Source organism: Oncorhynchus kisutch, linkage group LG15 (assembly GCF_002021735.2).
Source record: "Oncorhynchus kisutch isolate 150728-3 linkage group LG15, Okis_V2, whole genome shotgun sequence".
Taxonomy (NCBI): Eukaryota; Metazoa; Chordata; class Actinopteri; order Salmoniformes; family Salmonidae; genus Oncorhynchus; species Oncorhynchus kisutch.
In genome coordinates, this window is record NC_034188.2 from 10445314 (window position 1) to 10473233 (window position 27920).

Genomic DNA, 27920 nt, shown 5'->3' on the forward strand with positions numbered 1-27920 from the left:
GTTTTTCATTTACTCTCGCCACAAAATAAGATGGTAGTACAAACTACGTCACTACAGACCCTGATTCGATTCCAGGCTGTATCACAACCGGCCGTGATTGGGAGTCCCATAGGGCGGTGCACAATTGGCCCAGCCTCGTTAGGGTTTGGCCGGGGTAGGCCGTCATTGTAAATAACAATTTGTTCTTAACTGCCTTGCCTAGTTAAATTTAAAAAAATTTAATGAACGTTACCATCGGCCTCTTTTGGATATGCACGATAAGGTTTTCAAGTAAAGTGGTTTCAACATTTGCATTACATTCATAGCTCGGACAATGCGTCGTTATAGTTTGATTTGGTCTACTTCCCCCTTCAATTCACGTAGGGAAACTTTAGTACATCTTCCGGCTGCAAGTGCTCACATTTTATGAGTCTAAAGTCTGCTTTAGGTGGAGAACAAAAATAGCTTCAAGAGTAGTTCGTTCTTGTACATTAACAGCTGTATTCACTATCCAAGTTTGCATTTAACTTAGGACCATGAAGCTGATCATCCTGAATGATTATGACCAAGTTGGTGAGTGGGCTGCCAAGTACATCAGGAATAAAATCATTAACTTCAACCCTGGACCAGACAGATTCTTCATTTTAGGACTCCCCACGGGTAAGCAAGCTGTTGATTCTACAGTGCACGCCCTCCTTTCCTTTGTACAATTAATGTTGCGCTTATAATAATTGTGTCAAATGTGTAAAACAAACAGATTACCGACCATTTCGAATCCCACCGTACCTTCTCCACTATGCAACCTGGTTTCAGAGCTGGTCGTGGGTGCACCTCAGCCACGCTCAAGGTTCTAAACGACATCATAACCGCCATCGATAAGACATTTACTGTGCAGCCGTATTCATCGACCTGGCCAAGGCTTTCGACTCTGTCAATCACCACATTCTTTTTGGCAGACTCGACAGCCTTGGTTTCTCAAATGATTGCCTCGCCTGGTTTACCAACTACTTCTCTGATAGAGTTCCGTGTGTCAAATCGGAGGGCCTGTTTTCTGGACCTCTGGCAGTCTCTATGGGTGTGCCACAGGGTTAAATTCTCAGGCCGACTCTCTTCTCTGTATACATCAATGATGTTGCTCTTGCTGCTGGTGATTCTCCACCTCTACGCAGACGACACCATTCTGTATACTTCTAGCCCCTCTTTGGACACTGTGTTAACCTCCAGGCGAGCTTCAATGCCATACAACTCTCCTTCCGTGGCCTCCAACTGCTCTTAAACGCAAGTAAAACTAAATGCATGCTACTCAATCGATCACTGCCTGCACCTGCCCACCCGTCCAGCATCACTACTCTGGACAGTTCTGACTTAGAATACATGGACAACTACAAATACCTAGGTGTCTGGTTAGACTGTAAACTCTCCTTCTAGACTCACATTAAGCATCTCCAATCCAAAATTAAATCTAGAATTGGCTTCCTATAACGCAACAAAGCATCCTTCACTCATGCTGCCAAACATACCCTCGTAAAACTGACCATCCTACCGATCCTCGACTTGGGTGATGTCATCTATAAAATAGCCTCCAACACTCTACTCAGCAAACTGGATGCAGTCTATCACTGCCATCTGTTTTGTCACCAAAGCCCCATACACTACCCACCATTGCGACCTGTACGCTCTCGTTGGTTAGACCTCGCTTCATACTCGTCGTCAAACCCACTGGCTACAGGTTATCTACAAGTCTCAGCTAGGTAAAGCCCTGCCTTATCTCAGCTCACTGGTCACCATAGCAGCACCCACTCGTAGCTCGCGCTCCAGCAGGTATATCTCACTGGTCACCCCCAAAGCCAATTCCTCCTTTGGTCGTCTTTCCATCCAGTTCTCTGCTGCCAATGACTGGAACAAACTTAAAAAATCTCTGAAGCTGGAGACTCACATCTCCCTCACTAGCTTTAAGCACCAGCTTTCAGAGCAGCTCACAGATCACTGCACCTGTACATAGCCCATCTGTAAACAGCCCATCTACCTACCTTATCCCCATACTGTATTTATTTATTTATCTTGCTCCTTTGCACCCCAGTATCTCTACTTGCACATTCATCTTCTGCACATCTACCATTCCAGTGTTTAATTGTTATATTGTAATTACTTCGCCACCGTGGCCTATTTATTGTCTTAACTTACCTCATTTGCACTCACTGTATATAGACTTATTGACTGTGTTTAATTTATTCCATGTGTAACTCTGTGTTGTTGGATGTGTCGAACTGCTATGCTTTATCTTGGCCAGGTCGCAGTTGCAAATGAGAACTTGTTCTCAACTAGCCTACCTGGTTAAATAAAGGTGAAATAAAAACAATTAAAAAGTCTGTATAAAGACATCAACATTGATTTATTTGACGTGTAAAACTAGAGATATTTTCTGTTGAAAAAGCAATGCATATTAACCATAATTATTTCCCATTGTACACTCCAGGAGGTACTCCTCTGGGATGCTATAAGAAGCTGATTGAGTTTTATAAGAAAGGAGAGATCTCTTTCAAGTATGTCAAAACATTCAACATGGATGAGTATGTGGGTACGCTTCACCTTTGCAATACTTCTCTATTTCACCTATTTCTACACCATACAGTATCAATATTCTCCACAGCATGAGAAGCCATACAAAACTGTGATCCCTGTTTTTTTTTAAAATCTTGCAGGTATTCCTAGGAATCACCCAGAGAGCTACCATTCCTTCATGTGGAATAATCTCTTCAAGCACATTGACATCAAATCGGAGAACACCCATATTCTGGATGGCAACGCTGCCAACCTTGTAGAGGAGTGTGATTCCTTTGAGAAGGAGATCAAAGCAGCTGGAGGAATTGACCTCTTTGTTGGAGGTAGGTAGGATAACAGTGATGATGTCAAATGACACAATAGCAACTGCTCAATCAAACAGGCAGACACACCCATGCTGGATTTAAATGAGAAGTTTATAGTCTTGTTCTAACATTGTTGCATCATAAAAATATGTTTTTGTATTGTGTGGCACGTACTTTTTCAAAGACATTGTTGAAAAAGCTAAGAAACACCACAAACACAAATCAGTTCAGGAAACAACACATAGAAAAAAGAAATACCAAAATCCAACAAATGTAACCCACCCTGTCTGTCAGGTATTGGACCGGATGGCCACATTGCCTTCAACGAGCCAGGCTCCAGTCTATTGTCCAGGACCAGAGTGAAGACCCTGGCTCAGGACACCATCCTGGCCAACGCACGCTTCTTTGACGGAGATCTGTCTAAAGTACCCACCATGGCTCTGACTGTGGGAGTGGCCACTGTCATGGATGCCAGAGAGGTTAGAGATGATTTCAAGATGTCTGTCTCTGCCTTTTGTTTCTGGTCTGTCTTCTCTTGTAACTTATTTTGCATGGACAACTGGTCCCATTACATTACTTATTAAATGATGATATAATGAGGCTGTAACACGTAGCCTTATGATGTCCCCCAAATACTTTTACTGCTTTATTGTAACGATGTAATGACAGTCTAGAGCAATGTAATGACGGTCTATAGCAATGTAATGACGGTCTAGAGCAATGTAATGACGGTCTAGAGCAATGTAATGACGGTCTATAGCAATGTAATGACGGTCTAGAGCAATGTAATGACGGTCTATAGCAATGTAATGACGGTCTAGAGCAATGTAATGACGGTCTAGAGCAATGTAATGACGGTCTATAGCAATGTAATGACGGTCTAGAGCAATGTAATGACGGTCTAGAGCAATGTAATGACGGTCTATAGCAATGTAATGACGGTCTAGAGCAATGTAATGACGGTCTAGAGCAATGTAATGACGGTCTATAGCAATGTAATGACGGTCTAGAGCAATGTAATGACGGTCTATAGCAATGTAATGACGGTCTAGAGCAATGTAATGACGGTCTATAGCAATGTAATGACGGTCTATAGCAATGTAATGACGGTCTAGAGCAATGTAATGACGGTCTAGAGCAATGTAATGACGGTCTAGAGCAATGTAATGACGGTCTAGAGCAATGTAATGACGGTCTATAGCAATGTAATGACGGTCTATAGCAATGTAATGACGGTCTAGAGCAATGTAATGACGGTCTATAGCAATGTAATGACGGTCTAGAGCAATGTAATGGCGGTCTAGAGCAATGTAATGACAGTCTATAGCAATGTAATAACGGTTTATAAGATGATAATAATACATTATCTCCTTAATGTCTCCAGGTCATGATTCTCATCACGGGAGTACACAAAGCGTTTGCCCTGTACAAGGCCATAGAGGAAGGGGTGAACCACATGTGGACGGTGTCAGCCTTTCAGCAGCACCCTCAGACTGTGTTTGTGTGTGACGAGGATGCTACCCTGGAACTGAGGGTTAAAACTGTCAAGTACTTCCGAGGTGAGGGTCTACTTACTTACTAAAGGACTTGGTCCTCACAGTTAATGTCCTTCTTATGTTGCTTGCATGGCTCAGGAACTAGTGCTTCATCAGTTTCCAAATTCATTGTGTTTTCTTTTATTATTGGCCTGGGAGGGATACATTATTTTCTTCAATTAAACCATAATTGGAATATAATTGTGAATAAAGTGGAAATCTGACTCACTTTGACCTATTGTTATTTCTCCTACAGGGATGATGCATGTGCACAACAAGTTGGTGGATCCACTGCCTCCTAAGTAAGATGAGGGAGTCACAAAAACATCTGTAAACCTGCAATAACCAAGAACTGATGCCATACTCCTCTGGATATGACAGCCGCCAAGGGTGGATGATCAATTGTGTGTGTTGTACTGTGGTTTATCTCAAGTTACATTTTATGTAACATAATAGTAAACCTACTTGTAGTGGGCTACATCGAGTACATTGATTATAGAACATAAACCAGTGTGATGTGACATCACTGACAATTCAAGTTTCTTAGCTACATTGTTAAATGTTTAATACAAACTTGACTTTGAATGTATTTCAATGAGAGTTATTTGAATAAAATAACATTGACAATGAATCTATATTTGTTACATATTCGTTTCATTGTAGTTTAGCGGTGCTCTGATGATTTCGGCAAATCGTGAGATTGTAGCTGTCTAGGATAATCCTGACAGTTCCGCTGGGTCACATGACAGGGTAAGGGGCGGAGCAACACACCCGATTTGTGAGGAAGAGGAGATGGCGGAGCTGTGCTAGTTTCGAGGGTTAGCGTACAGTATCAATAGTATATACGTCTCACAGTTTGTCAAACAAGTCTTTATTTTCAAACACTCAACTTCCATCCAGGATGGCCGAGCAAATCAGCAACGTTAGATATCAGGAGGTACGTTTATTTTAAATGTTTATGACAACCCAATACAATTAGTTAACGGCTAGCTAGCCAGGAGTGGAAAACGAAACTGTGACTGTTATGACTTCGGCCATGTTTACCAAACGTTATATCTCATTATGTCTTGAAAATGTAGCTCGATGGTTTGGGTAACAAGTTAATTTACTACCTCGTTTATGGTGGCTAACTAGCTACAGTTAAAAAGGACGGGGCCACAGGCCCATTTGTTACATGTCCCACCCTCATAGGCCATTGCAAATCTAATCCGTGGAATATGTTGTTGTTGCAGTGAATATAATCTAAATACGGGTAGGTATTTAGCTAACTAGTTAGCTACCACAAATCATAGTGACGTTGAAATGTATCAAGATTGCACAAGAACCCACTACAATCGCTAGCTAGTAGGTAGGCCTACATTAATTAATAGTTGTAGACAGTCTGAGATTTAATACCAGAGAGATATACCACAAGGCAGGATAAAGTAGCCCGTTTACTCGCCTAAATATAATGAAATAACTTCTTTTTTTTTCTAGACAAACTTGAAATGGTCAAGGTCAAATTGATTGAACACACCCGAAAACACATCCAGTGTCTTCAGTATTTATTCCTCCTTTTCCACGTTGTAACAAAGAAAAGTGCGATTAAAAAACGATTTAACAGTCAATGTTGGTCAGTAATCTACACAAAATACTCTGTCAATGTGGAAGAAAAATAAAACACATATTGATTACATAAATATGAAATCTCCTGAATCAATCAATACATGTTAGAATGACCTTTGGCAGTGATTACAGGTGTTATTCATTCTGGGTAAATATATGAGTTTTGCACACCTGGATTGTACAGTATTTGAACACTAGTATTACATTTTTTTATTTAAACTCTAACAAATTGGTCATAGATCATTTCTTGGCTGCCATTTTCAAGTCTTACCATAGATTTTCAACACGATTTAAGTCAACTGTAACTAGGCCACTCGGGAACATTTAATGTCATCATAGTAAGCAACTCCGGTGTATATTCGGCCTTGTGTTTTATGTTATTGTCTTGCTGAAAGGTGAATTTGTCTCCCAGTGTCTGTCGGAAAGCAGATTGAACCAGATTTTCCTGGAGGATTTTGTCTGTCCTTAATGCTAAAAATAAACAGAATAGAACTAACGCCCTAGTCCTTGCCGATGACAAGGCTACCCATAACATGTTGCAGCCTCCTCCATTCTTGAAAATATGAAAAGTGGTACTCAGTAATGTGTTGTTGGATTTTCCCCAAACATAACGCTTTTTATTCAGGACATAAAGTTCATTACTTTGCCATTTTTGCCTACTTTCGCGCCTTATTGCAAACAGGATGCATGTTTTGGAATAAAAAAAAATCTGTACAGGCTTCCTTATTTTGCTCTCATTTAAGTTAGTATTGTTGAGTAACAACAATGTTGACCAAAACACAGTTTTCTCCTATCACAGCAATTCAACTCTGTAACCATGAGCCTTCCTCTCCGGTAACTGAGTTAGGAAGGACGCCTGTATCTTTGTAGTTACTGGGAGTATTGACACACCATCCAAAGTGTAATTAATATATTCACCATGCTGAAAGGGATATTCAAAATCTCTGTTTTTTTTTTTTAAATGATTGTTTACCCATCTACCAATAGGTGCCCTTTGTGAGGCATTGGAAAATATCCCTGGTCTTTGTGGTTGAATCTGTGTTTGAAATTCAATGCTCGACTGAGGGACCTTACAGATAATTGTATATGTGGGGTACAGAGAGAGGGGTAGTTATTCACAAATCATGTTAAACACCATTATTGAACACAGTGAGGACATGCAACTTATTATCTGACTTGTTAAACCAATGTTTACTCCTAAACTTATTTAGGCTTGCTATAACAAAGGGTTTGAATACTTATCGACTGAAGGCATTAAAGCTTTTCATTTTGAATTAATTTGGAAGAACAGAATTCCACTTTGACATCAAGGGGTATTGTGTGCAGGCCAATGACACACCAATCTCAATTTAATCCATTTTAAATTCAGTCTGTAACACAACAAATGTGGGAAACGTCAATGGCTGTGAATACTTTCTGAAAGCACTCTTATCTATATTTCACTTTCCTAATGAACCAGATATATCTGTAGTTATTTCTGGTTGTTTATCAAAGTTAGCTGGCTAACTCATTGATATTTCTGGTTGTTTCTCAAAGTTAGCTGGCTAACTCATTGATCTTGCTTCGTAGGATACCCCGAGGGGTATCAAAGGTTCCTGTCATGTCACTGATGGGGTGTTGCCAGTCAATTTGTCTCACTAGGAAATAGATGAATGATTACATCAAATCAAATTTGATTGGTCACATGCAGATGTTATTGCGGGTGTAGTGAAATGCTTGTGCTTCTAGCTCCGACAGTGCAGTAATATCTAACAATTTCACAACATATACCCAATACACACACTAGAGGTTGACCGATTAATCGGAATGGCCGATTAATTAGGGCCGATTTCAAGTTTTCAATAACAATCGGATCAGTATTTTTGGACACCGATTCGGCCGATTTAAAAAAAATTGTAAAAAAACAACAACTTTATTTAACTAGGCAAGTCAGTTAAGAACACATTCTTATTTTCAATGGCGGCCTAGGGACGGTGGGTTAACTGCCTTGTTCAGGGGTAGAACGACAGATTTTTACCTTGTCAGCTCGGGGATTCAATCTTGCAACCTTACAGTTAACTAGTCCAACGCTCTAATCACGTTGCACTCCACGAGGAGCCTGCCTGTTACGCGAATGGAGTAAGCCAAGGTATGTTGCTAGCTAGCATTAAACTTATCTTCTAAAAAACAATCAATCATAATCCATAGTTAACTACACATGGTTGATGATATTACTAGTTTATCTAGCGTGTCCTGCGTTGCATATAATCGATGCGGTGCGCATTCGTGAAAAAGGACGGTTGCTCCAATGTGTACCTAACCATAAACATCAATGCCTTTCTTAAAATCAATACACAGAAGTATATATTTTTAAACCTACATATTTACCTAAAAGAAATCCAGGTTAGCAGGCAATATTAACCAGGTGAAATTGTGTCACTTCTCTTGCGTTCATTGCACGCAGATTCAGGGTATATGCAACAGTTTGGGCTGCCTAATTTACCAGAATCTTACGTAATTATGACATAACATTGAAGGTTGTGCAATGTAACAGGAATATTTAGACTTATGGATGCCAAAATTTCGGAACGGTTCTGTATTTCACTGAAAGAATAAACGTCTTGTTTTCGAGATGATAGTTTCCGGATTCGACCATATTAATGACCTAAGGCTCGTATTTCTGTGTGTTATTATGTTATAATTAAGTCCACCATGTCCTAACCGACTTGCCAAAACTATAGTTTGTTGACAAGAAATTTGTGGAGTGGTTGAAAAACCACCAGCCTAAGTGTATGTAAACTTCTGACTTCAACCGTACATATGAGATGAGTAATGCAAAATATGTAAACATTATTAAAGTAGCTAGTGTTCCATTTCTTAGTGGCCAGTGATTTCAAGTCTCTGTATATAGGCTGCAGCCTCTCTAATGTGCTCGTGATGGCTATTTAACATTCTGTAAGCCTTGAGATAGAAGCTGTTTTTCAGCATCTTGAGGTTGAAGAGGCGCTGTTTCGCCGCCTTCACCACACTGTGGGTGGACCATTTTAGTTTGTCAGTGATGTGTATGCTGAGGAACTTGAATCTTTCCACCTTCTCAACTGTGGTCCTGTCGATGTGGATAGGGGGTGCTCCCTCTGCTGTTTCCTGAAGTCAGGGTCATCTCCTTTGTTTTGTTGATATTGAGTGTGAGGATATTTTCCTGGCACCACACTCCCAGGGCCCTCACCTCCTCCCTGAAGGCTGTCTCGTCATTGTTGGTAATCAGGCCAACTACTGTTGTGGCGTTTGCTAACTTGAGGATTGAGTTGGAGCCGTGCTGTCCACGCAGTCATGGGTGAACAGGGAGTACAGGAGGGGGCCATGCACGCACCCTTGTGGGGCCCCAGTGTTGAAGATCAGCGAAGTGCAGGTGTTGTTTCCTACCTTCACCACCTAGGGGCAGCCCGTCAGGAAGTCCAGGACCTAGTTGAACAGGGCAGGGTTCAGACCCAGGGCCTCAAGCTCAATGATGAGCTTGGAGGGTACGTGATGTTGAATGCTGAGCTAATGTCAATTAACAGCATTACATAGGTATTCCTCTTGCCCAGATGGGTTAGGGCAGTGTGATGGCATCGTCTGTGGCTCTATTGGGGCGGTATGCAAATTTGAAGTGGGTCTAGGGTGGCTGGTAAGGTAGAGGTGCTATGATCCTTGACTAGTCTCTCAATGCACTTCATGATGACAGAAGTGAGTGTTATGGGGCGATAGTCATTTAGTTCAGTTACCTTTGCTTTCTTGGGTACATGAACAATGGTGGCCATCTTGAAGCAAGTGGGGACAGCAGACTGGGATATGGAGAGATTCAATATGTCCGCAAACACACCAGCCAGCCACCAGCCGCCCGGGCCGGCAGCCTTGCGAGGGTTAACGCGCTTAAATGTCTTACTCATGTCGGCCACGGAGAAGGAGAGCAAACAGTCCTTGGGGTCGGTGGTACTGTGTTATCCCCAAAGCAGGTGAAGGTGTTTAGTTTGTCTGGAAGCAATACGTCGGTGTCCGTGGCTGGTTTTCCCTTTGTAGTCCGTGATTGTCTGTAGACCCTGCCACATACGTCTCGTGTCTGAGACGTTGAATTGCGACTCCACTTTGTCTCTGTACTGAAGTTTTGCCTGTTTGATTGCCTTGTGGAGGGAATAACTACACTGTTTGTATTCTGCTATATTTCCACTCAAATTGCCATGGTTACCACATTAATTCATTTTTTTGGTATAAGCACAGAAGCAGCTAGCTAAATTACACTCAGCATTGGTCAGACATAATAGTTGCACAGCAGCATCATCCCACTGACTGTGTGTGTGTGTGTGTTGCTCTGGCCCATTCCTTCAGCTGTTGAATGAGGAGGAGCCAGCAGCAGCCCAGCCCCCCCAGGAGGAAGCAACTGTCCTGGATGCCCCTCCCCCCTACAGCAGCATCTCCGCTGCCAACGCAGGTAATTGTCCTCTGTCCATCCATAGCACTACACACAGTAACTGCCAAAATATTGACTAATCTCATTAGTCAGGAATAGGATTTTGTTCTCGGGTTACTCTAGTGCTCAAAAGAAAAGGCTACAGTACAAAGCTGTGGTGTTGGGTGAGCTCTCCACCTTCACCTTGCTACTAGCCATCACTAATGTGATGTGTCACTCATGTTTTAGTTTTCTGCACCTTTCCATTTCCCTTCCAGCGTTCTTTGACTACAAGGAGGATGCAGGCAGGTTCCCCAACCCCCCGTCCTACAACGTGGCTACCACACTGCCCTCCTATGATGAAGCAGAGAGGACCAAAGCGGAGACCGGCGTCCCTCTCGTCCCTGGCAGGGTCGTGGTATGTCTGTCCTCCTTTCACAGTGATATTCATTCATTCATTCATTCATTTAGGTATTTTTCATTGAGAGCCTACATCCTCAATAAACATGTTTGGACCATCATCATATACATTTCCTATTTCTCCTTTCAGGAGGATGAGTTTGACGATGCTGACCAGCTGCGGATAGGGAATGATGGCATCTTCATGCTCACCTTCTTCAGTAAGTCTTCTCTCTGTTTCCTGTACAGTGTAGGGATTGTTATGGGTGGACAATGCCTGTCTTGCATCTCATGGGTACACTAAACAAATCAACTAAATAAGTCAAGCCAGGGACTTGTCCAAACGGTTCATAAGGAGGAAGTTTGTGATTTTAGAAAAGTTGTTGTATAATCTTCCACAAAGCATCATGGTCTATGTGTGGTGAACAGCAAGCATGTTAACTGATGTGTAACTTCCTCATTAGTGGTCTATGTGTGGTGAACAGCACAGAATGTTAACTGATGTGTAACTTCCTCATTTGTGGTCTATGTGTGGTGAACAGCACAGAATGTTAACTGATGTGTAACTTCCTCATTAGTGGTCTATGTGTGGTGAACAGCACAGAATGTTAACTGATGTGTAACTTCCTCATTAGTGGTCTATGTGTGGTGAACAGCACAGAATGTTAACTGATGTGCAACTTCCTCATTAGTGGTCTATGCTTGATTGGTTGATTGATTGATTGTCCTCTCTTCTCTCCAGTGGCATTCCTGTTCAACTGGATCGGTTTCTTCCTGTCCTTCTGTCTGACCACTTCTGCAGCCGGCCGCTACGGTGCCATCTCTGGGTTTGGCCTGTCTCTCATCAAATGGGTTCTCATAGTCAGGGTAAGATCAACACAATCAACCTCACAAGGTAGGGGTGGGTATACAGAAGATGGACCTATTTGGTAAAATACCAAGTCCATATTATGGCAAAAACAGAGCAAAGAGAAACACCAATCCATCATCACTTTAAGACATGAAGGTCAGTCAATCCGTAAAATTTGCGCAGTCACAAAAACCATCAAGCGCTATGATGAAACTGGGTCTCTTTAGGACCGCCACAGGAATGGAAGACCCAGAGTAAGCTCTGCTGCAGAGGATAAGTTCATTAGAGTTACCAGCCTCAGAAATTGAGAGTTCAGTTAACAGACATATCTCAACATCAACTGTTCAGAGGAGACTGCGTGAATCAGGGCTTCATGGTTGAATTGCTGCAGAGAAACTACTACTAAAGGACACCAATCATAAAGAGACTTGCTTGTGCCAAGGAACACAAGCAATGGACATTATACCGGTGGAAATCTGTCCTTTGGTCTGATGAGTCCAAATTTGAGATTTTTGGTTCCAACCGCCATGTCTTTGTCAGACACCGAGTAGTTGAACGAATGCTCTCTGCACGTGTTGTTCCCACCGTGAAGCATGGAGGAGGAGGTGTGATGGTGTCGGGGTGCTTTGCTGGTGACACTGCCAGTGATTTATTTATAATTCAAGGCACGCTTAACCAGCATGGCTATCACAGCATTCTGCAGCGATACACCTCCCATCTGGTTTGCTCTTAGTGGGATTATCATTTGTTTTTCAACAGGACAATGACCCAACACACCTCCAGGCTGTGTAAGGGCTATTTTACCAAGAAGGAGACTGATGGAGTGCTGCATCAGATGACCTCTCCTCCACAATCACCCAATCTCAACCCAATTGAGATGGTTTGGTATGTGTTGGACTGCAGAGTGAAGGAAAAGCAGCCAAGTGCTCAGCATGTGGGAACTCCAAGACTGTTGGAAAAGCATTCCAGGTGAAGCTGGTTGAGAGTACCAAGAGTGTGCAAAGCTGTCAAGGCAAAAGGGTGGATACTTTGAAGAATCTAAATCTAAAAAATATTTCGATTTTTAAAACAATTTTTGGTTATTAAATGATTCCATAGTTTTGATGTCTTCAATATTATTCTACAATGTAGAAAATGGTTAATCAAATATATGAAAAACCCTTGAATGAGCAGGTGTGCCCAAACTTTTGACTGGTGTTACATATATATCTTACCACCACTCCCCTAATTGGCGTAAACCAATGGACAACAACACTTAAGCTTCTACTTCCAGCTTATACATACTATATACAGTGCATTTGGAAAGTATTCAGACCCCTTCCCTTTTTCCACATTTTGTTACGTTAGACTTATTCTAAAATAGATTAAATAAAATATTGTTGAGGCACAGATCTGGAAAAGGGTACCAAAAAATGTCTGCAACATTGGTCCCTTAGAACACAGTGGCCTGCATCGTTCTTAAATGGAAGAAGTTTAGTACCACCAAGACTCTTCCTACAGCTGGCCAATCTGAGCAATCAGGGGAGAATGGCCTTGGTCAGGGAGGTGACAAGGAAGCCGATGGTCACTGACAGAGTTTGTCTGTGGAGATCGGAGAACCTTCCAGAAGGACAGTCATCTCTGCAGCACTTCACCAATCAGGCCTTTATGGTAGAGTTGTCAAACTGAAGCCACTCCTCAGTAAAAGGCACATGACAGCCCACTTGCAGTTTACCAAAAGGCACCTAAAGGACTCTGACCATGAGAAACAAAATTGAACTCTATGGCTGGAATGCCAAGTGTCACGTCTGGAGGAACCCTGGCACCATCTCTACGGTGAAGCATGGTGGTGGCAACATCATGCTGTGGGGATGTTTTTCAGTGGCAGAGACTGGGAGACTAGTCAGGATCGAGTGAAAGATGAGCGGAGCAAAGTACAGAGATCCTTGATGAAAACCTGCTCCAGAGCGGTCAGGACCTTAGACTGGAGTCTCCAAATACAGGTGTGCCAAGCTTGTAGCGTCATACCCAAGAAGACTTGAGGCTGTAATCGCTGCCAAAGGTGCTTCAACATAGTACTGAATAAAGGGTCTGAATACTTATGCAAATGTGATGTTTCAGATTTTTTTTAAATTATGAATTTGCAAAAATGTTTAAACTGGTTTTGCTGTGGTATTGCGTGTAGATTTATGGGGGGAGGGAACCATTGAATACATTTTAAAATAAGTAATGTACCAAAATGTGGAAAAAGTCCAGGGTTCTGAGTACTTTCGGTTTGTTTTTAGTTCTATCAACCCCTCCCATCTATCTCTGAAGACCAAGTTCTAATTCATTAAAGATAATTGTTTTATTTATTTATTATTATTGTTATTGTTATTATTATTATTGTTATTACTATTATTATTATTATTATTAATCGATTTGACTATGACTTTTCAGATCACCCAGTAGTGCCCCCCCCCCCCCCCCCCAGGGTCAACTGCTTACATATGGACAAGTACCAAAATAAATGATTGAATGATTCTGTCTCTTCACAGCTACATCGACAGAGCTGGGATGGTTGTATCCCCCATGTATATAATTCTCACTGTGCTGCGGTGCATTCGGGCTTTTGTTCCTGCACTCAATGCTTTGGAATGCTACTGTGTGTACGACTAGTCCTCCTAATGTTGTTTTTACTGTCTTTTGAACGTTTCCAGTTTTCCACCTACTTCCCCAGCTACTTTGACGGTCAGTACTGGTTGTGGTGGGTGTTCCTGGCTTTGGGTAAGTGGAGCATACGTCTGAGCTCTTATTTGAACGATTTAATGTGTATGAAATGTGATCGTGGAACGGATGCTGTTGTCTTTTTGTGACTCTCCAGGCTTCATGCTGTTCGTCAGAGGGTTCGTCAACTACTCCCGGGTGCGCAAAATGGCCGACCCTACTTACGCCACGCTTCCTCGAACGAGAGTTCTGTTCATCTACTGAAGGTAAAGGGGCCCTAATTCACACAGCATTCCTGTGTTACAGCAGAATAAGACCTTATCAAATCATAAGCCTGGTCCTTTTATTAATAAATCAAATAAATAGTACTGGTAATCTACCAAATCATATTGATTCTCTTCACTCGCTAGTTTCCTTCCAATGTAGTCTGCCGACTCTGTACCGGTACCCGCTGTATATAGCCTCGTTATTGTTATTTTATTGCTACTTTTTAAATATTTTTTTGACTTTAGTTTATTTGGTAAATATTTTCTTAACTCTTTCTTGAACTGCATTGTTAGTTAAGAGCTTGTAAGTAAGCATTTTGCGGTAAGGTCTACACTTGTTTGGCGCATGTGACTGACAAATGTTGATTTTATTTACATGTAAATATACCATAAACAAAATGTATACATGTTCAGAACTGTTGTGAAATAGAAATCAAACTGGACATCAGAAATAGAGGAAGGACTAAATATAACTATTGTAAAATAGACTGTCTGTAAAATGTGTATAAGATGTATGAACTGAAGGTAAAAACCTAAGTGTTAATTAGTTTACTCCAATTGGGGGATCGGCGGTAAGGTTTGGGGGGAATAATAATAAAGGGATATTCTTTTAAAAAGTATATAGGTATGTCTATATAGGTATGTGTATGTATATACTGTGTGTCTATATAGGTATGTGTATGTATATACTGTGTGTCTATATAGGTATGTGTATGTATATACTGTGTGTCTATATAGGTATGTGTATGTATATACTGTGTGTCTATATAGGTATGTGTATGTATATAGGTATGTCTATATAGGTGGGTGTATGTATATACTGTGTGTCTATATAGGTGGGTGTGTGTATATACTGTGTCTATATAGGTGGGTGTGTGTATATACTGTGTCTATATAGGTATGTGTATGTATATACTGTGTGTCTATATAGGTGGGTGTGTGTATATACTGTGTCTATATAGGTGGGTGTGTGTATATACTGTGTCTATATAGGTATGTGTATGTATATAGGTATGTCTATATAGGTGGGTGTATGTATATACGGAATGTCTATATAGGTGGGTGTATGTATATACTGTGTGTCTATATAGGTGGGTGTGTGTATATACTGTGTGTCTATATAGGTATGTGTATGTATATAGGTATGTCTATATAGGTGGGTGTATGTATATACTGTGTGTCTATATAGGTATGTGTATGTATATAGGTGTGTCTATATAGGTATGTGTATGTATATACTGTGTGTCTATATAGGTATGTGTATGTATATACTGTGTGTCTATATAGGTATGTGTATGTATATATGTGTATATAGGTGTGTCTATATAGGTATGTGTATGTATATATGTCTATATAGGTGTGTGTATGTATATACTGTGTCTATATAGGTATGTGTATATAGGTGTCTATATAGGTATGTGTATGTATATACTGTGTCTATATAGGTATGTGTATATAGGTGTCTATATAGGTATGTGTATGTATATACTGTGTCTATATAGGTATGTGTATGTATATAGGTGTGTCTATATAGGTATGTGTATGTATATACTGTGTGTCTATATAGGTATGTGTATGTATATAGGTGTGTCTATATAGGTATGTGTATGTATATACTGTGTGTCTATATAGGTATGTGTATGTATATACTGTGTGTCTATATAGGTATGTGTATGTATATAGGTGTGTCTATATAGGTATGTGTATGTATATACTGTGTGTCTATATAGGTATGTGTATGTATATACTGTGTGTCTATATAGGTATGTGTATGTATATACTGTGTGTCTATATAGGTATGTGTATGTATATATGTGTATATAGGTGTGTCTATATAGGTATGTGTATGTATATATGTCTATATAGGTGTGTCTATATAGGTGTGTGTATGTATATACTGTGTCTATATAGGTATGTGTATATAGGTGTCTATATAGGTATGTGTATGTATATACTGTATGTCTATATAGGTATGTGTATGTATATACTGTGTGTCTATATAGGTATGTGTATGTATATACTGTGTGTCTATATAGGTATGTGTATGTATATACTGTGTGTCTATATAGGTATGTGTATGTATATACTGTGTGTCTATATAGGTATGTGTATGTATATAGGTGTCTATATAGGTGTGTCTATGTATATACTGTGTCTATATAGGTATGTGTATATAGGTGTCTATATAGGTGTCTATGTATATACTGTGTCTATATAGGTGTGTGTATGTATATACTGTGTGTCTATATAGGTATGTGTATGTATATAGGTGTGTCTATATAGGTATGTGTATGTATATATGTGTGTATATATAGGTGTGTCTATGTATATACTGTGTCTATATAGGTGTGTCTATGTATATACTGTGTCTATATACTGTGTGTCTATATAGGTATGTCTATGTATATACTGTATGTCTATATAGGTATGTGTATGTATATAGGTGTGTCTATATAGGTATGTGTATGTATATACTGTGTGTCTATATAGGTGTGTGTATGGATATATATATTTACCCCAAAAAATATGTGGGGGATTGGAAATGATGCAGACAATTACATTGATGTAACCAATATTCTTTCCACAATATTTAGCTGATGTGTATATATATGTGTATATATATATCATAAACAAACATGGTCCATAGTAAACCACCCTTCCTCCTACAGAGATACTGATCTCCTCCGTTAACGTTTCTCCTGTTTACGTTTCACACAGCTGAATAAACACAACGTCACAGGACCTGGATAAAGAATCCTGGATGTTTGAAAAGAAACATACCCGACAAAAAGCAACAAAACTGCAGAAGTCTAAAACCAAACTACTCAAAATACCCGTCGCGACGCGGCACGATGAAGAGAAAAAAAAAAAACCTTGATGAAGACGACTCTTGTAACGTTCAGGAATTAAATACGTCAGTTTTATTGAAAACTTTATTGAAAACTTCATAAATGGATTATGGGTAGTCATTTTAACTATGTATTCATTAGTGGCGAATGTTAAGTGCTATTTTACATTGTTTCTGTCTGTAATGTATGGGTAATGCCTTAGATCGTTTGATGGTAGTGTACTAGCATGCATCTGCCCCTCAAGCCAATTGGGATCAGTCTTATTTCAGTAACACTTTATTCAAAGCCCGCCGTTATAATGCACAATAACTTGGTCATAAAGAACCTTCTTATGTTTTGTTATTAGTTCATAGTAATCATGAGATCAACCAGTTGAGGATGGGGGAAAAAATTGTCACACAGGGCATTACAATTTGAACATGTTTTATACTTGCTTATAGCAAGTAATAATACACAATACCTTTTGGCTCCATATGAAGCGTTACCCTAATTTCTAGACAATAGAGAGCAGAGTTCTTTGCTAAATTGAGTCAACATGAATTATTCCTATAAGACAGAATCCTACCTTTTTTTATATATGCTCGCACACATACCTCAAACGTGAAGTATCGTATGTGCAGATCTGAAGGTTAGAAGTGTTGTAAGAGTCATGCAGTTGTTTTGTTTTAGTTTAGAGGGCGAACACATTCGGTATGGAAACTAACTATGATGCTATCAGAGAATTTGAGCAGCTGCACTTTTCCAAACAGCACTAAAACCCCAAGGAGTTTCTTCCAGTGGAACCTGGACATATCATCCACACAAACAACTATACATGACCAAAGGGTAGTTATTGAGTGAGTATAAAGCGTTCAGAAGGGTGATATGGCAATTTATAATCTAATAATAATTAGATTTAGGAAGAAGACAAGAAATTATACTCGTTGATCTTTCTCTTTTAGGCAATTGTTGGCATATTGTTAACTAAATTCTCTCAAACCTGCTCTTAACGGACCCCCCCACCCCCCCTCGTATGCCAGCCAGTCAGTCTGCTTTAAACCAGCTGTTTAGATTTCTTGCTTAGCCCCTATGTGGAATGGTACAGCTAAGATCCTAACCCAGTACTGGGTCACACACATCTCTATCTGTGTGAACTAGTAGTACAGCTGCATCCTGGGGATTTTATTGTTATGAGATGTTATAAATTGTAAAAAGCTTCATGTCTAATAAATGTGACTTTTTAAAAGCGAGATTTGGTCGTCTCTGTTGCAGGTTTATGTGTTGTGAAACATTGACACCTTGTGGTTGAAAGACGCTATGACTGGACAGCTACAGTTCCCCCAGGGGGGGCTTATGGTTTTCAGTGTACAGTATGTGATTTTCATATCCATCAGCTTTCTATAAGATATTTAAATATGCCATTTAGCAGACCCTTATCTTAAACGAATGACAGTAATGCATGCATTTTACGTACGGCTGGTCCCGGGAATCAAACCAAATATCCTGGCGTTGCAAGCTCTGTGCTGTACCAACTGAGCTACAGAGGACCACAGCGATACTCATATCACAGCAGTAGAGGTACACATTCTAGATGTCTATAGTCACATCAGTAGAGGTACACATTCTAGATGTCTATAGTCATATCAGTAGAGGTATACATTGTAGATGTCTATAGTCACATCAGTAGAGGTATACATTGTGGATGTATACCTCGTAGTGTGGAGTGGAATGCTTCATTTGGTCAAGTTTTAGCATGATTCTACCAGTCAGCTGTCCACCATATAGCGACAACAGTTTATAGCATCTATAACAGGTCACTGGAGACATTGGTAAACTGCTGTTATTGATATACCCTGATGAAGACAGCTTGGCTGTTGAAACGTTGGCTATTACATTTTTGCATCCGAGCTCCTAGAGTGTGCGGCTCTCTTTTATTTTCAAGTTTCTACTCCGCTAGCCAGCACCTCTAGCCAGCACCTCTAGCCAGCACCTCGTCTTAATAGGTGTGCGTTTCTTTTTCTTCTGAAACTGCTGTTATAACCTGAAACTCAAGCTTCATGCTGGTTGAAATGTCAAATACTGTTTGAGCCTGTCTGCAATTTCCCAATGAGCACGAAGTAGTCCAAAACAGATTGGTAAGATTCTGGGGTTGGTCAAAGACGAAGTAGTCAAACTGATTGGTAAGGTTCTGGGGTTGGTCAAAGACGAAGTAGTACAAAACAGATTGGTAAGATTCTGGGGTTGGTCAAGGGCTCTAGGTAGTCCAAAACAGATTGGTAAGGTTCTGGGGTTGGTCAAGGGCTCTAGGTAGTCCAAAACAGATTGGTAAGGTTCTGGGGTTGGTCAAGGGCTCTAGGTAGTCCAAAACTGATTGGTAAGATTCTGGGGTTGGTCAAAGACGAAGTAGTCAAACTGATTGGTAAGATTCTGGGGTTGGTCAAGGGCTCTAGGTAGTCCAAAACAGATTGGTAAGATAGTATTAAAATGTTTGAGTGATCCAAAATAATTATTTGAATGATGATGATAACAATTGTAAATGTCTCCTGTCACGATCCTAAATTAATGTGTTGACATCAATGTTAAAACAGTCCTGTTTCTGTGACCTTTGTGTCTCGGGAGATAGTTGGGGAGGGTGAAGGGTGGACATGGACATGGTCATACCGACACCAGGAGAACATGGTCATACCGACACCACGAGGACATGGTCATACCGACACCACGAGGACATGGTCATACCGACACCACGAGGACATGGTCATACCGACACCACGAGGACATGGTCATACCGACACCACGAGGACATGGTCATACCGACACCAGGAGGACATGGTCATACCGACACCAGGAGAACATGGTCATACCGACACCACGAGGACATGGTCATACCGACACCACGAGGACATGGTCATACCGACACCACGAGGACATGGTCATACCGACACCACGAGGACATGGTCATACCGACACCACGAGGACATGGTCATACCGATACCACGAGGACATGGTCATACCGACTCCACGAGGGCATGGTCATACCGACACCACGAGGGCATGGTCATACCGACACCACGAGGACATGGTCATACCGACACCACGAGGACATGGTCATACCGACACCACGAGGACATGGTCATACCGACACCACGAGGACATGGTCATACCGACACTTTAATACTCACTGAACTACATAGGACGCTACTTGGCCCTTAGTTTTGGCTGTCTGTCCCCTGGATGTCAACCATCACTATGGTCCACAGATTTCACTCTCAGCCCCCCCCCCCCCCCCACGCTCAACTATCAAAAGAAGTTCAACAGAAGCATTCCAACCATCCTTAAAAATAAACTTCCACATGATAACAAAGACACAAACTAGAAGGGCAAACCTGAGAGGAGAGAAGTAGAGGACAGACTAAAATAAACAGTGATGTAGACAGCATGTGGAAGTTAGTTACAATTTGAAACCCTGGGGGTTAGCTACCTTTTGTTTGGTTATCATGGCATTATGCAACATTCAAAGAAAAGGCTCATCTATATAGCCTCAGTATGAATGGTAGATGTTTTGCAAATGGGAGCTTTTAACAACAGTAGAATATTTACTAATAACATTGTCTGTAGATATGCAACACTACTTCCTAAGCACATAACCAGCTGTGTTGTTGTAGTGTAAATAGATCCCACATATTCCTATCATGTAATTCACACCCACATTGCTCTTATTATTGAGCCATAACATAATTATGGGTCATTATTAGTGTGGGAGACTGAGGATTTATCTTTAATGAAGTATAACAATAACAAATTTAAGATAAATATTAAACTTCTTGATTGGATGAACAATTTAATAAACAAAAATAACCAAATTAATGACAGATTTTTGTATTCTTGACATAGTATTGTTTTCATTTGAGAACACAAAATCCACTGAAATAGTCTACTATTTCTGGTCTTACTGTCATTCTTGCCTCCCACCGTCCCATCTGGGTGAATCTTCAGATGACGTTCGCCATTCATGCAGTATAGGGTCAGTTTTATTATTGTAGAGTAGATTACTTCTGAATCTCAGAGCCGGGTCCAATATCTGGAATCTGGCATAGGAGCTACCGCCTTGGAGCCTGGTTCAACATCTGGAATCTGGCATAGGAGCTACAGCCTTGGAGCCTGGTTCAACATCTGGAATCTGGCATAGGAGCTACAGCCTTGGAGCCTGGTTCAACATCTGGAATCTGGCATAGGAGCTACAACCTTGGAGCCTGGTTCAACATATGGAATCTGGCATAGGAGCTACAGCCTTGGAGCCTGGTTCAACATCTGGAATCTGGCATAGGAGCTACAGCCTTGGAGCCTGGTTCAACATATGGAATCTGGCATAGGAGCTACCGCCTTGGAGCCTGGTTCAACATCTGGAATCTGGCATAGGAGCTACCGCCTTGGAGCCTGGTTCAACATCTGGAATCTGGCATAGGAGCTACAGCCTTGGAGCCTGGTTCAACATCTGGAATCTGGCATAGGAGCTACCGCCTTGGAGCCTGGTTCAACATCTGGAATCTGGCATAGGAGCTACAGCCTTGGAGCCTGGTTCAACATATGGAATCTGGCATAGGAGCTACCGCCTTGGAGCCTGGTTCAACATCTGGAATCTGGCATAGGAGCTACCGCCTTGGAGCCTGGTACAACATCTGGCATAGGAGCTACAGCCTTGGAGCCTGGTACAACATCTGGCATAGGAGCTACAGCCTTGGAGCCTGGTACAACATCTGGCATAGGAGCTACAGCCTTGGAGCCTGGTTCAACATCTGGAATCTGGCATAGGGAGCTACAGCCTTGGAGCCTGGTACAACATCTAGCATAGGAGCTACAGCCTTGGAGCCTGGTACAACATCTGTTTGTGGCATCTTGCCATAACCTTTTTGGTATACCAACAACCATAGGACTCAGCCATACAGTACAAACACATCTGGGATCAGGCTAAAGGGCCTCAATAAGAAAGAAAAATCACTTTTCTCCCAACATTATAACGGGCTTTGGGGCACCAAGTATTGTCATCATAGAAATGCTGATACCAAGAGACTAACCGTAGCAATATTAGACTGATTATTAGACTGAGGTTGGTGTCAAATACATTAAAATTCCCATCAACTAGAATAGGTCCCCTGGCAGCTAGCCAAGGAAATAACTTAGTCATACAAAAGGTTACAAATCAAATCAATAAGCACCAGAATGGAAAAGCCCCTTTTAATGAATGAACCATTGCTGAATTATCACGTGGTTATTAAAAGTACAAGAAGGTAAAATCATGATCAATCTGTATATAATTTCTCGTTTTTAAAAAGATACCACACAAAAACAAAGACGTAGTTCCAACATTTAATGGAAGGAAAAGCATCAACATGACCTACTACAGATTAGCAATAATACACAGGATATAGAAAACTATTATTATTTGTGGGAGAAACACAACAAATTGTTTTCCTTTACTTTGGATTATATGTACATAATTGTGTACAAGCAAAACAAATAAGCTTCAGAGAACAGCATATACCAGTGAATAATCATCGTTCTGCCCTTGATAATACCTTCAGAAGTTCATGACTGCATATGTTTGATACAAAATAGAAATTCAAAACAATATTTTGGGGCAGAGGAAATTGTTAGGTTCAAACTGGTTGATTTGTGAACTTTTTGACTGACTACTATATTCATAATATTAGTACACAACATTTGACCAAAGCTATACAAAAAGAAAGAAAATATATATAAAATGTGTTATGAAACAGAAAAGCCCTGCACGTCTGTCGTTCCACGAGCCACTAAAACGACAGGAAAATATGCTGAACTTTGCTTTGGCCACCTGATAGAAAAATGTAATATACTGGAACTGTGTTGTCTAAATAAATGGTATATATTGACACTATTGAAAGGTTTCCTGAAAATCTGTCCTGCAGAGAAATACAGAGAATAGTTCACTAAAGTGAACATTTTCTGTCTAAAATAGCTTATATTGTAAAAGAAAAAGAAGAAATGACATAGTACACATATGCTCTTGTTTAGAGCAACAAGTAAGTCATGTATTTGTAATTCGTATTGCATATTTTCAGATTTCCTTGTCAAAAATGTACTGTATGATACAATTTCACAGAGACCCAATACATTTTTTGGATAAGGAGAGGTGAGTAGTTTGTGGTTTCATACCGGTTATATGAAAGGCAACAGCAGAGAACAACTTGTAGCCACACTGAATGTCAAAGTAATCCAGAAGGAGCTGTTTAGATCGGGAGAACTAGTTTGCTGGTTTTGCTCAACTATGTTTGTACCACAATTGAAAGAAAATCTAATATTTTCCTTTAGGATAGATTGGGAAGCTAACAATGGCTAACCAAGTAGTGAGAACATCAAATGACTTTGGCATGTCCAGTATGAAACTAACTTACCTGAATGGCCAGGTGAGCTTTTATTTAACCTGACTGTTAATTAATGAATGTCACAAAAACACACAATGTTGGGAATCAAAACCGAATGTTTTTGGTTTTAAACTGTTCCATCAACATAGATGACCACATACATGTTTAACCAATGACAACAACCTGAGTATGGTATAGTTGTTCTTAAGAATCACTAATGTATAGCTTTTTATTAGATGTTGGCATAGTGTATGAAAATAATAAAATAGTCATTTTTCCAACACGTAAATAGAGCAACGACGGCAACAAATAACTAGCATTGTATTTTTAATGCCAGTTCGGTGAGAAGTTGGAACACCCCAACTATTCAATCGCTTCAGGTCTCAGGTTAACAATTTTCTCAAATTCCCCTCAAATGTGTGGCATCACCATACATTTTTAGAATGTCTCCTGGTTTTTTGTCTCTTCCTTTAAACCAGTGACTGAATTTAACCAGGTATGTTGCCCTCTCAGAGCAACTAGTAAAAGTAATGGATTAAATACGTGCCAGGAGTTAGGACAAGTAACCAGCAGACACTATGCCCTCCCTCCCTCCAGGACCAGCAGACACTATGCCCTCCCTCCCTCCAGGACCAGCAGACACTATGCCCTCCCTCCCTCCAGGACCAGCAGACACTATGCCTTCCCTCCCTCCAGGACCAGCAGACACTATGCCCTCCCTCCCTCCAGGACCAGCAGACACTATGCCCTCCCTCCCTCCAGGACCAGCAGACACTATGCCCTCCCTCCAGGACCAGCAGACACTATGCCCTCCCTCCCTCCAGGACCAGCAGACACTATGCCCTCCCTCCAGGACCAGCAGACACTATGCCCTCCCCCTAGAACTTAAGTCATCTCCGCCTGACCTAGTAGAGATTCACATTCATTTTGATACCTGGGTTGGTTTGTGTTTCACGGGAGAAAGAACAAAAAATCTGCACAGAAGCAAAACATGAATGACAAAGCAGGAAAATGTTTTTGGTGACAACATATTACAAATTCATGTTGGACTCATTAAACTACCTAAGTACATGTGTATAGAAAGGGTTTGTTAGGGTCAACCTGCTATCTATATTTATGCTAGGGAATCTCTAGTGTGGATGAAAACACTAAAAAAGGTCAATAGTTCACCTTTTTAGTTTCTGTAATAATCCACTCAATCCACGGTGGACATAAGCGCTTTAAGTTGTTTTTTTTCTCTCTCCCTCATCTTTTTCTGAAATAAACACTGACAACTGTTAAAACGAGGACTGTTTTCCAAACCTGAAAAAAAAGAGAAAGTTCAAGTTTGGCACTGAAACTCCCAGAGGACAGAAGATGGAGAGCTATGCCCTCCATCAACTAAGCTATGCCCTCCATCAACTAAGCTACATCCCAAATGGCACCTTATTCCCTATCTCGTGCACTACTTTGGACCAGAGCCCTCCTCTGGTCATAAGTAACACACTACAAAGGGAACAAGGGTGTCATTTGGGACGACACACAGTTTGAGTGCAAAACACAAGATGACAGAGAAGGATGTTAGTACTAAGTGCTTTACTGGAAAACGTTTTTAGTAAAACACACACAAAGAGCTAAGATGTAAGCAAGGTGCCTCGGTGGGTTAAGAGGTTGTCCTAGACCTAGTCCATCAGTGGCAGTTCTCTGGAACCCCCTGTGGATCGCTGGTTTGTCTCGTAAAACGGTCAAATTATCTGATATGTCAGTGACATGTCACTGTTGCCAGAATATAAGTGACTCTTTAGGGATCAATAGTGACAAGTTACCCATGTTTCATTCCCATACCACTCTACTATCCATTCAAACACACCTGTGTTCATACAGAAAGCAGCATATAGAGTATTGAGGGCCAAACACTGAAGCCCTCTGCCTTTCCTAAAGTGACCAAGAACTACTGTACAACTAAATTCAAGAACTGCCATACTCCCATCAAATATTACGGTTAGGGAAACCATAGCAACCGGCCTGGTTTTGGGGCCACCGATGCGTTCTCAAACTCTCTATTTTTGATTGGCTGACGCATCTCTCTCTCTCCGACACATTCCAACAATGACAATGGGCAAAAAAACGACAGTTAAAACAAAAGCAACAGGAAGAAGTTCACTGACTGACGGCAGTGGTTAGAGCGTTGGGCCAGTAACCAAAAGGTTGCTGGATCGAATCCCCGAGCTGACAAGGTAAAAATCTGTTGTGCGTTCCCCAGTAGGCCATCATTGTAAATAAGAATTTGTTCTTAACTGACATGCCTAGTTAAATACCCAGTTACATTTTGCTGACAAAAATAACAAGTTAATGGTGACAATTAATAGCTTCCTTTTACAAACATCCAATAGAGTTAAAGACATCTTTTCTACTACTTACTTTCACATTCTCTCAGTTTAGTAGAGGGGTGGGGGGGCATAGTGCTAAAATAGTATTTAAAATAGAGATGTGAACAAGAGATCAGGAAGGGAATACTGTATGTAGATTGGGAGTATTATTAGATCGATTGATCTCACAACTGAGAATCCATAACCGAGCTGCAATAGCAACAGACAAACATGGCAGCCATTTTAAAAAGGAAAACTGACTGAAACTGCATGTAACAGGAAGAAAACAATCACATACACTGAGGGTCAACCGTGATGGTGAAAGAAGAACGTCCTCGGACAGTCAGAGAACGGCTAAAATCAGACGTCAAGCTAAAAAGGCACATCTTTTTTTCTCTCCCTTTTTTCTGATCGACGGTGTGTGTGTGTGTGTAAACCTGGCAGCCAGCGTGTAGCCTAAACGTAGACAAAGATAGGTCTGTGAATTGTGTACTGTACGCTTACATTACAAAAAAAAAAAATTCATAATGTTATGCCTGACTTAAAAATGTTTTTTTTTTTAAAAGCTATGCAAACATGCTTTTGTAAAGACAGTTAACGAAACAAAACGAGATGTTTTATGTCATGTGACTTGATAATCAACTCTGTTACAACCAGGTTCTAAACACGACAGTAGGTAGAGGAATACCCAGTAGCTAAACCTGTGGGAAAACATCACAAGAGTTATAGTGTTTACCTTTGCTGAGGTAAGAAATTACCTGTGTAATAAACTGTATAAACCTGTGGCTGTAAAAAATAGCATCTTAATAATCTGTACATAAGATACTTGTTTAATCTAGATATTGTTAAATTCTGAGGGTGATACACCTGAGAAAACATGGTTAGTTTATTTCAATCCTTGATTATCTTTAAACTTAAGACATTTATTTCTACTGTTATACTGCATACTGGATCATAGATGTTAAACGAAACAAAAAAACTCTGTGCTCTTTCCCTCTTGTCGTCTGCCTCTTGACAAATCTCTCCTTCCTCCTCCATGTTTCATCCCCAAATCCCCAAACCCTTGTACTTTGTATACTTTCTCCCAAAACAGCATCTCCTCTTCGGTCCTCTCTTCTTCCTGGTCTCCCTCTGTCAGGGGAAAGGTGAGGGGATTTTAAGGCATTGTGTCTTGGTGGCGGAAGCACCACACAGTCATTTCTGGTGGAAGAGGAGGGGCTTGACGCTCCCAGCTTTGAATTTTGGTAACTGGTTGCTGATGATCTCTGCTAACATCTCTGGGAACTCCACCGACAGAGACTTGTTGACGAACGTGTAGAAGCAGAAGTTGAGCAGCCCACCAACCATCTAAAGGGAAAGCAGCAGACATGTTTATTTACTGTCTGTTGGCCACAGAAATGTTCTTAAACAAGCATGGATAGATGCATGACAGGAGAACACATAATTAGCCTCTTTTTTTCTACATTTCCGCCTGAATGATGTGCCCAAAGTAAACTACCTGTTGCTCAGGCCCTGAAGCCAGGATATGCATATAATTGGTACCATTGGAAAGAAAACACTTTGAAGTTTGTAGAAATGTTAAAATAATGTAGACGAAAAAAAATAAAAAATATTTTGTTTTGTTTTGTTGAGACCATGCTCTTACAATGGAAAGTATAGGGACAAACTGAATTCTAGCTGTAACAAGAATTTAAGCTTTCAACCGATATAAGACACTTGTATGTACCTAAATGTTTAATATCCATCATTTTTACG

At 40.7% G+C, this 27920-nt stretch overlaps 3 protein-coding genes across 6 annotated transcripts in view; 2 read left to right on the forward strand and 1 right to left on the reverse strand.

Moving 5' to 3' along the window:
* Positions 1 to 145: 145 nt before the first annotated feature.
* gnpda1 (glucosamine-6-phosphate deaminase 1) lies at positions 146 to 5016 on the forward strand. Its single transcript, XM_031789623.1, has 6 exons — positions 146 to 639; positions 2456 to 2557; positions 2682 to 2864; positions 3141 to 3325; positions 4231 to 4405; positions 4638 to 5016. The coding sequence occupies exons 1-6, from the start codon at positions 516 to 518 to the stop codon at positions 4685 to 4687; spliced, it is 819 nt and encodes a 272-aa protein (XP_031645483.1). The 5' UTR covers positions 146 to 515; the 3' UTR covers positions 4688 to 5016.
* Positions 5017 to 5096: 80 nt separating this feature from the next.
* On the forward strand, positions 5097 to 18669 carry LOC109879486 (NEDD4 family-interacting protein 1-like). Its single transcript, XM_020471653.2, has 8 exons — positions 5097 to 5318; positions 10331 to 10433; positions 10670 to 10809; positions 10942 to 11011; positions 11533 to 11657; positions 14319 to 14385; positions 14483 to 14591; positions 17310 to 18669. Exons 1-7 carry the CDS (start codon positions 5283 to 5285, stop codon positions 14587 to 14589), a joined length of 648 nt encoding a protein of 215 aa, XP_020327242.1. The 5' UTR covers positions 5097 to 5282; the 3' UTR covers positions 14590 to 14591; positions 17310 to 18669.
* Positions 18670 to 22769: 4100 nt separating this feature from the next.
* Positions 22770 to 27920, reverse strand: part of LOC109879498 (glucocorticoid receptor) — a 79926-nt gene continuing 74775 nt past the window's right edge. For all 4 annotated transcript variants that reach the window (XM_031789627.1, XM_031789625.1, XM_031789626.1 and 1 more), the window contains one exon: positions 22770 to 27512. In XM_031789627.1, coding sequence (XP_031645487.1) covers positions 27360 to 27512 — 153 coding nt within the window. In that variant the 3' untranslated portion in view covers positions 22770 to 27359. The remainder of the gene's footprint in view (positions 27513 to 27920) is intronic.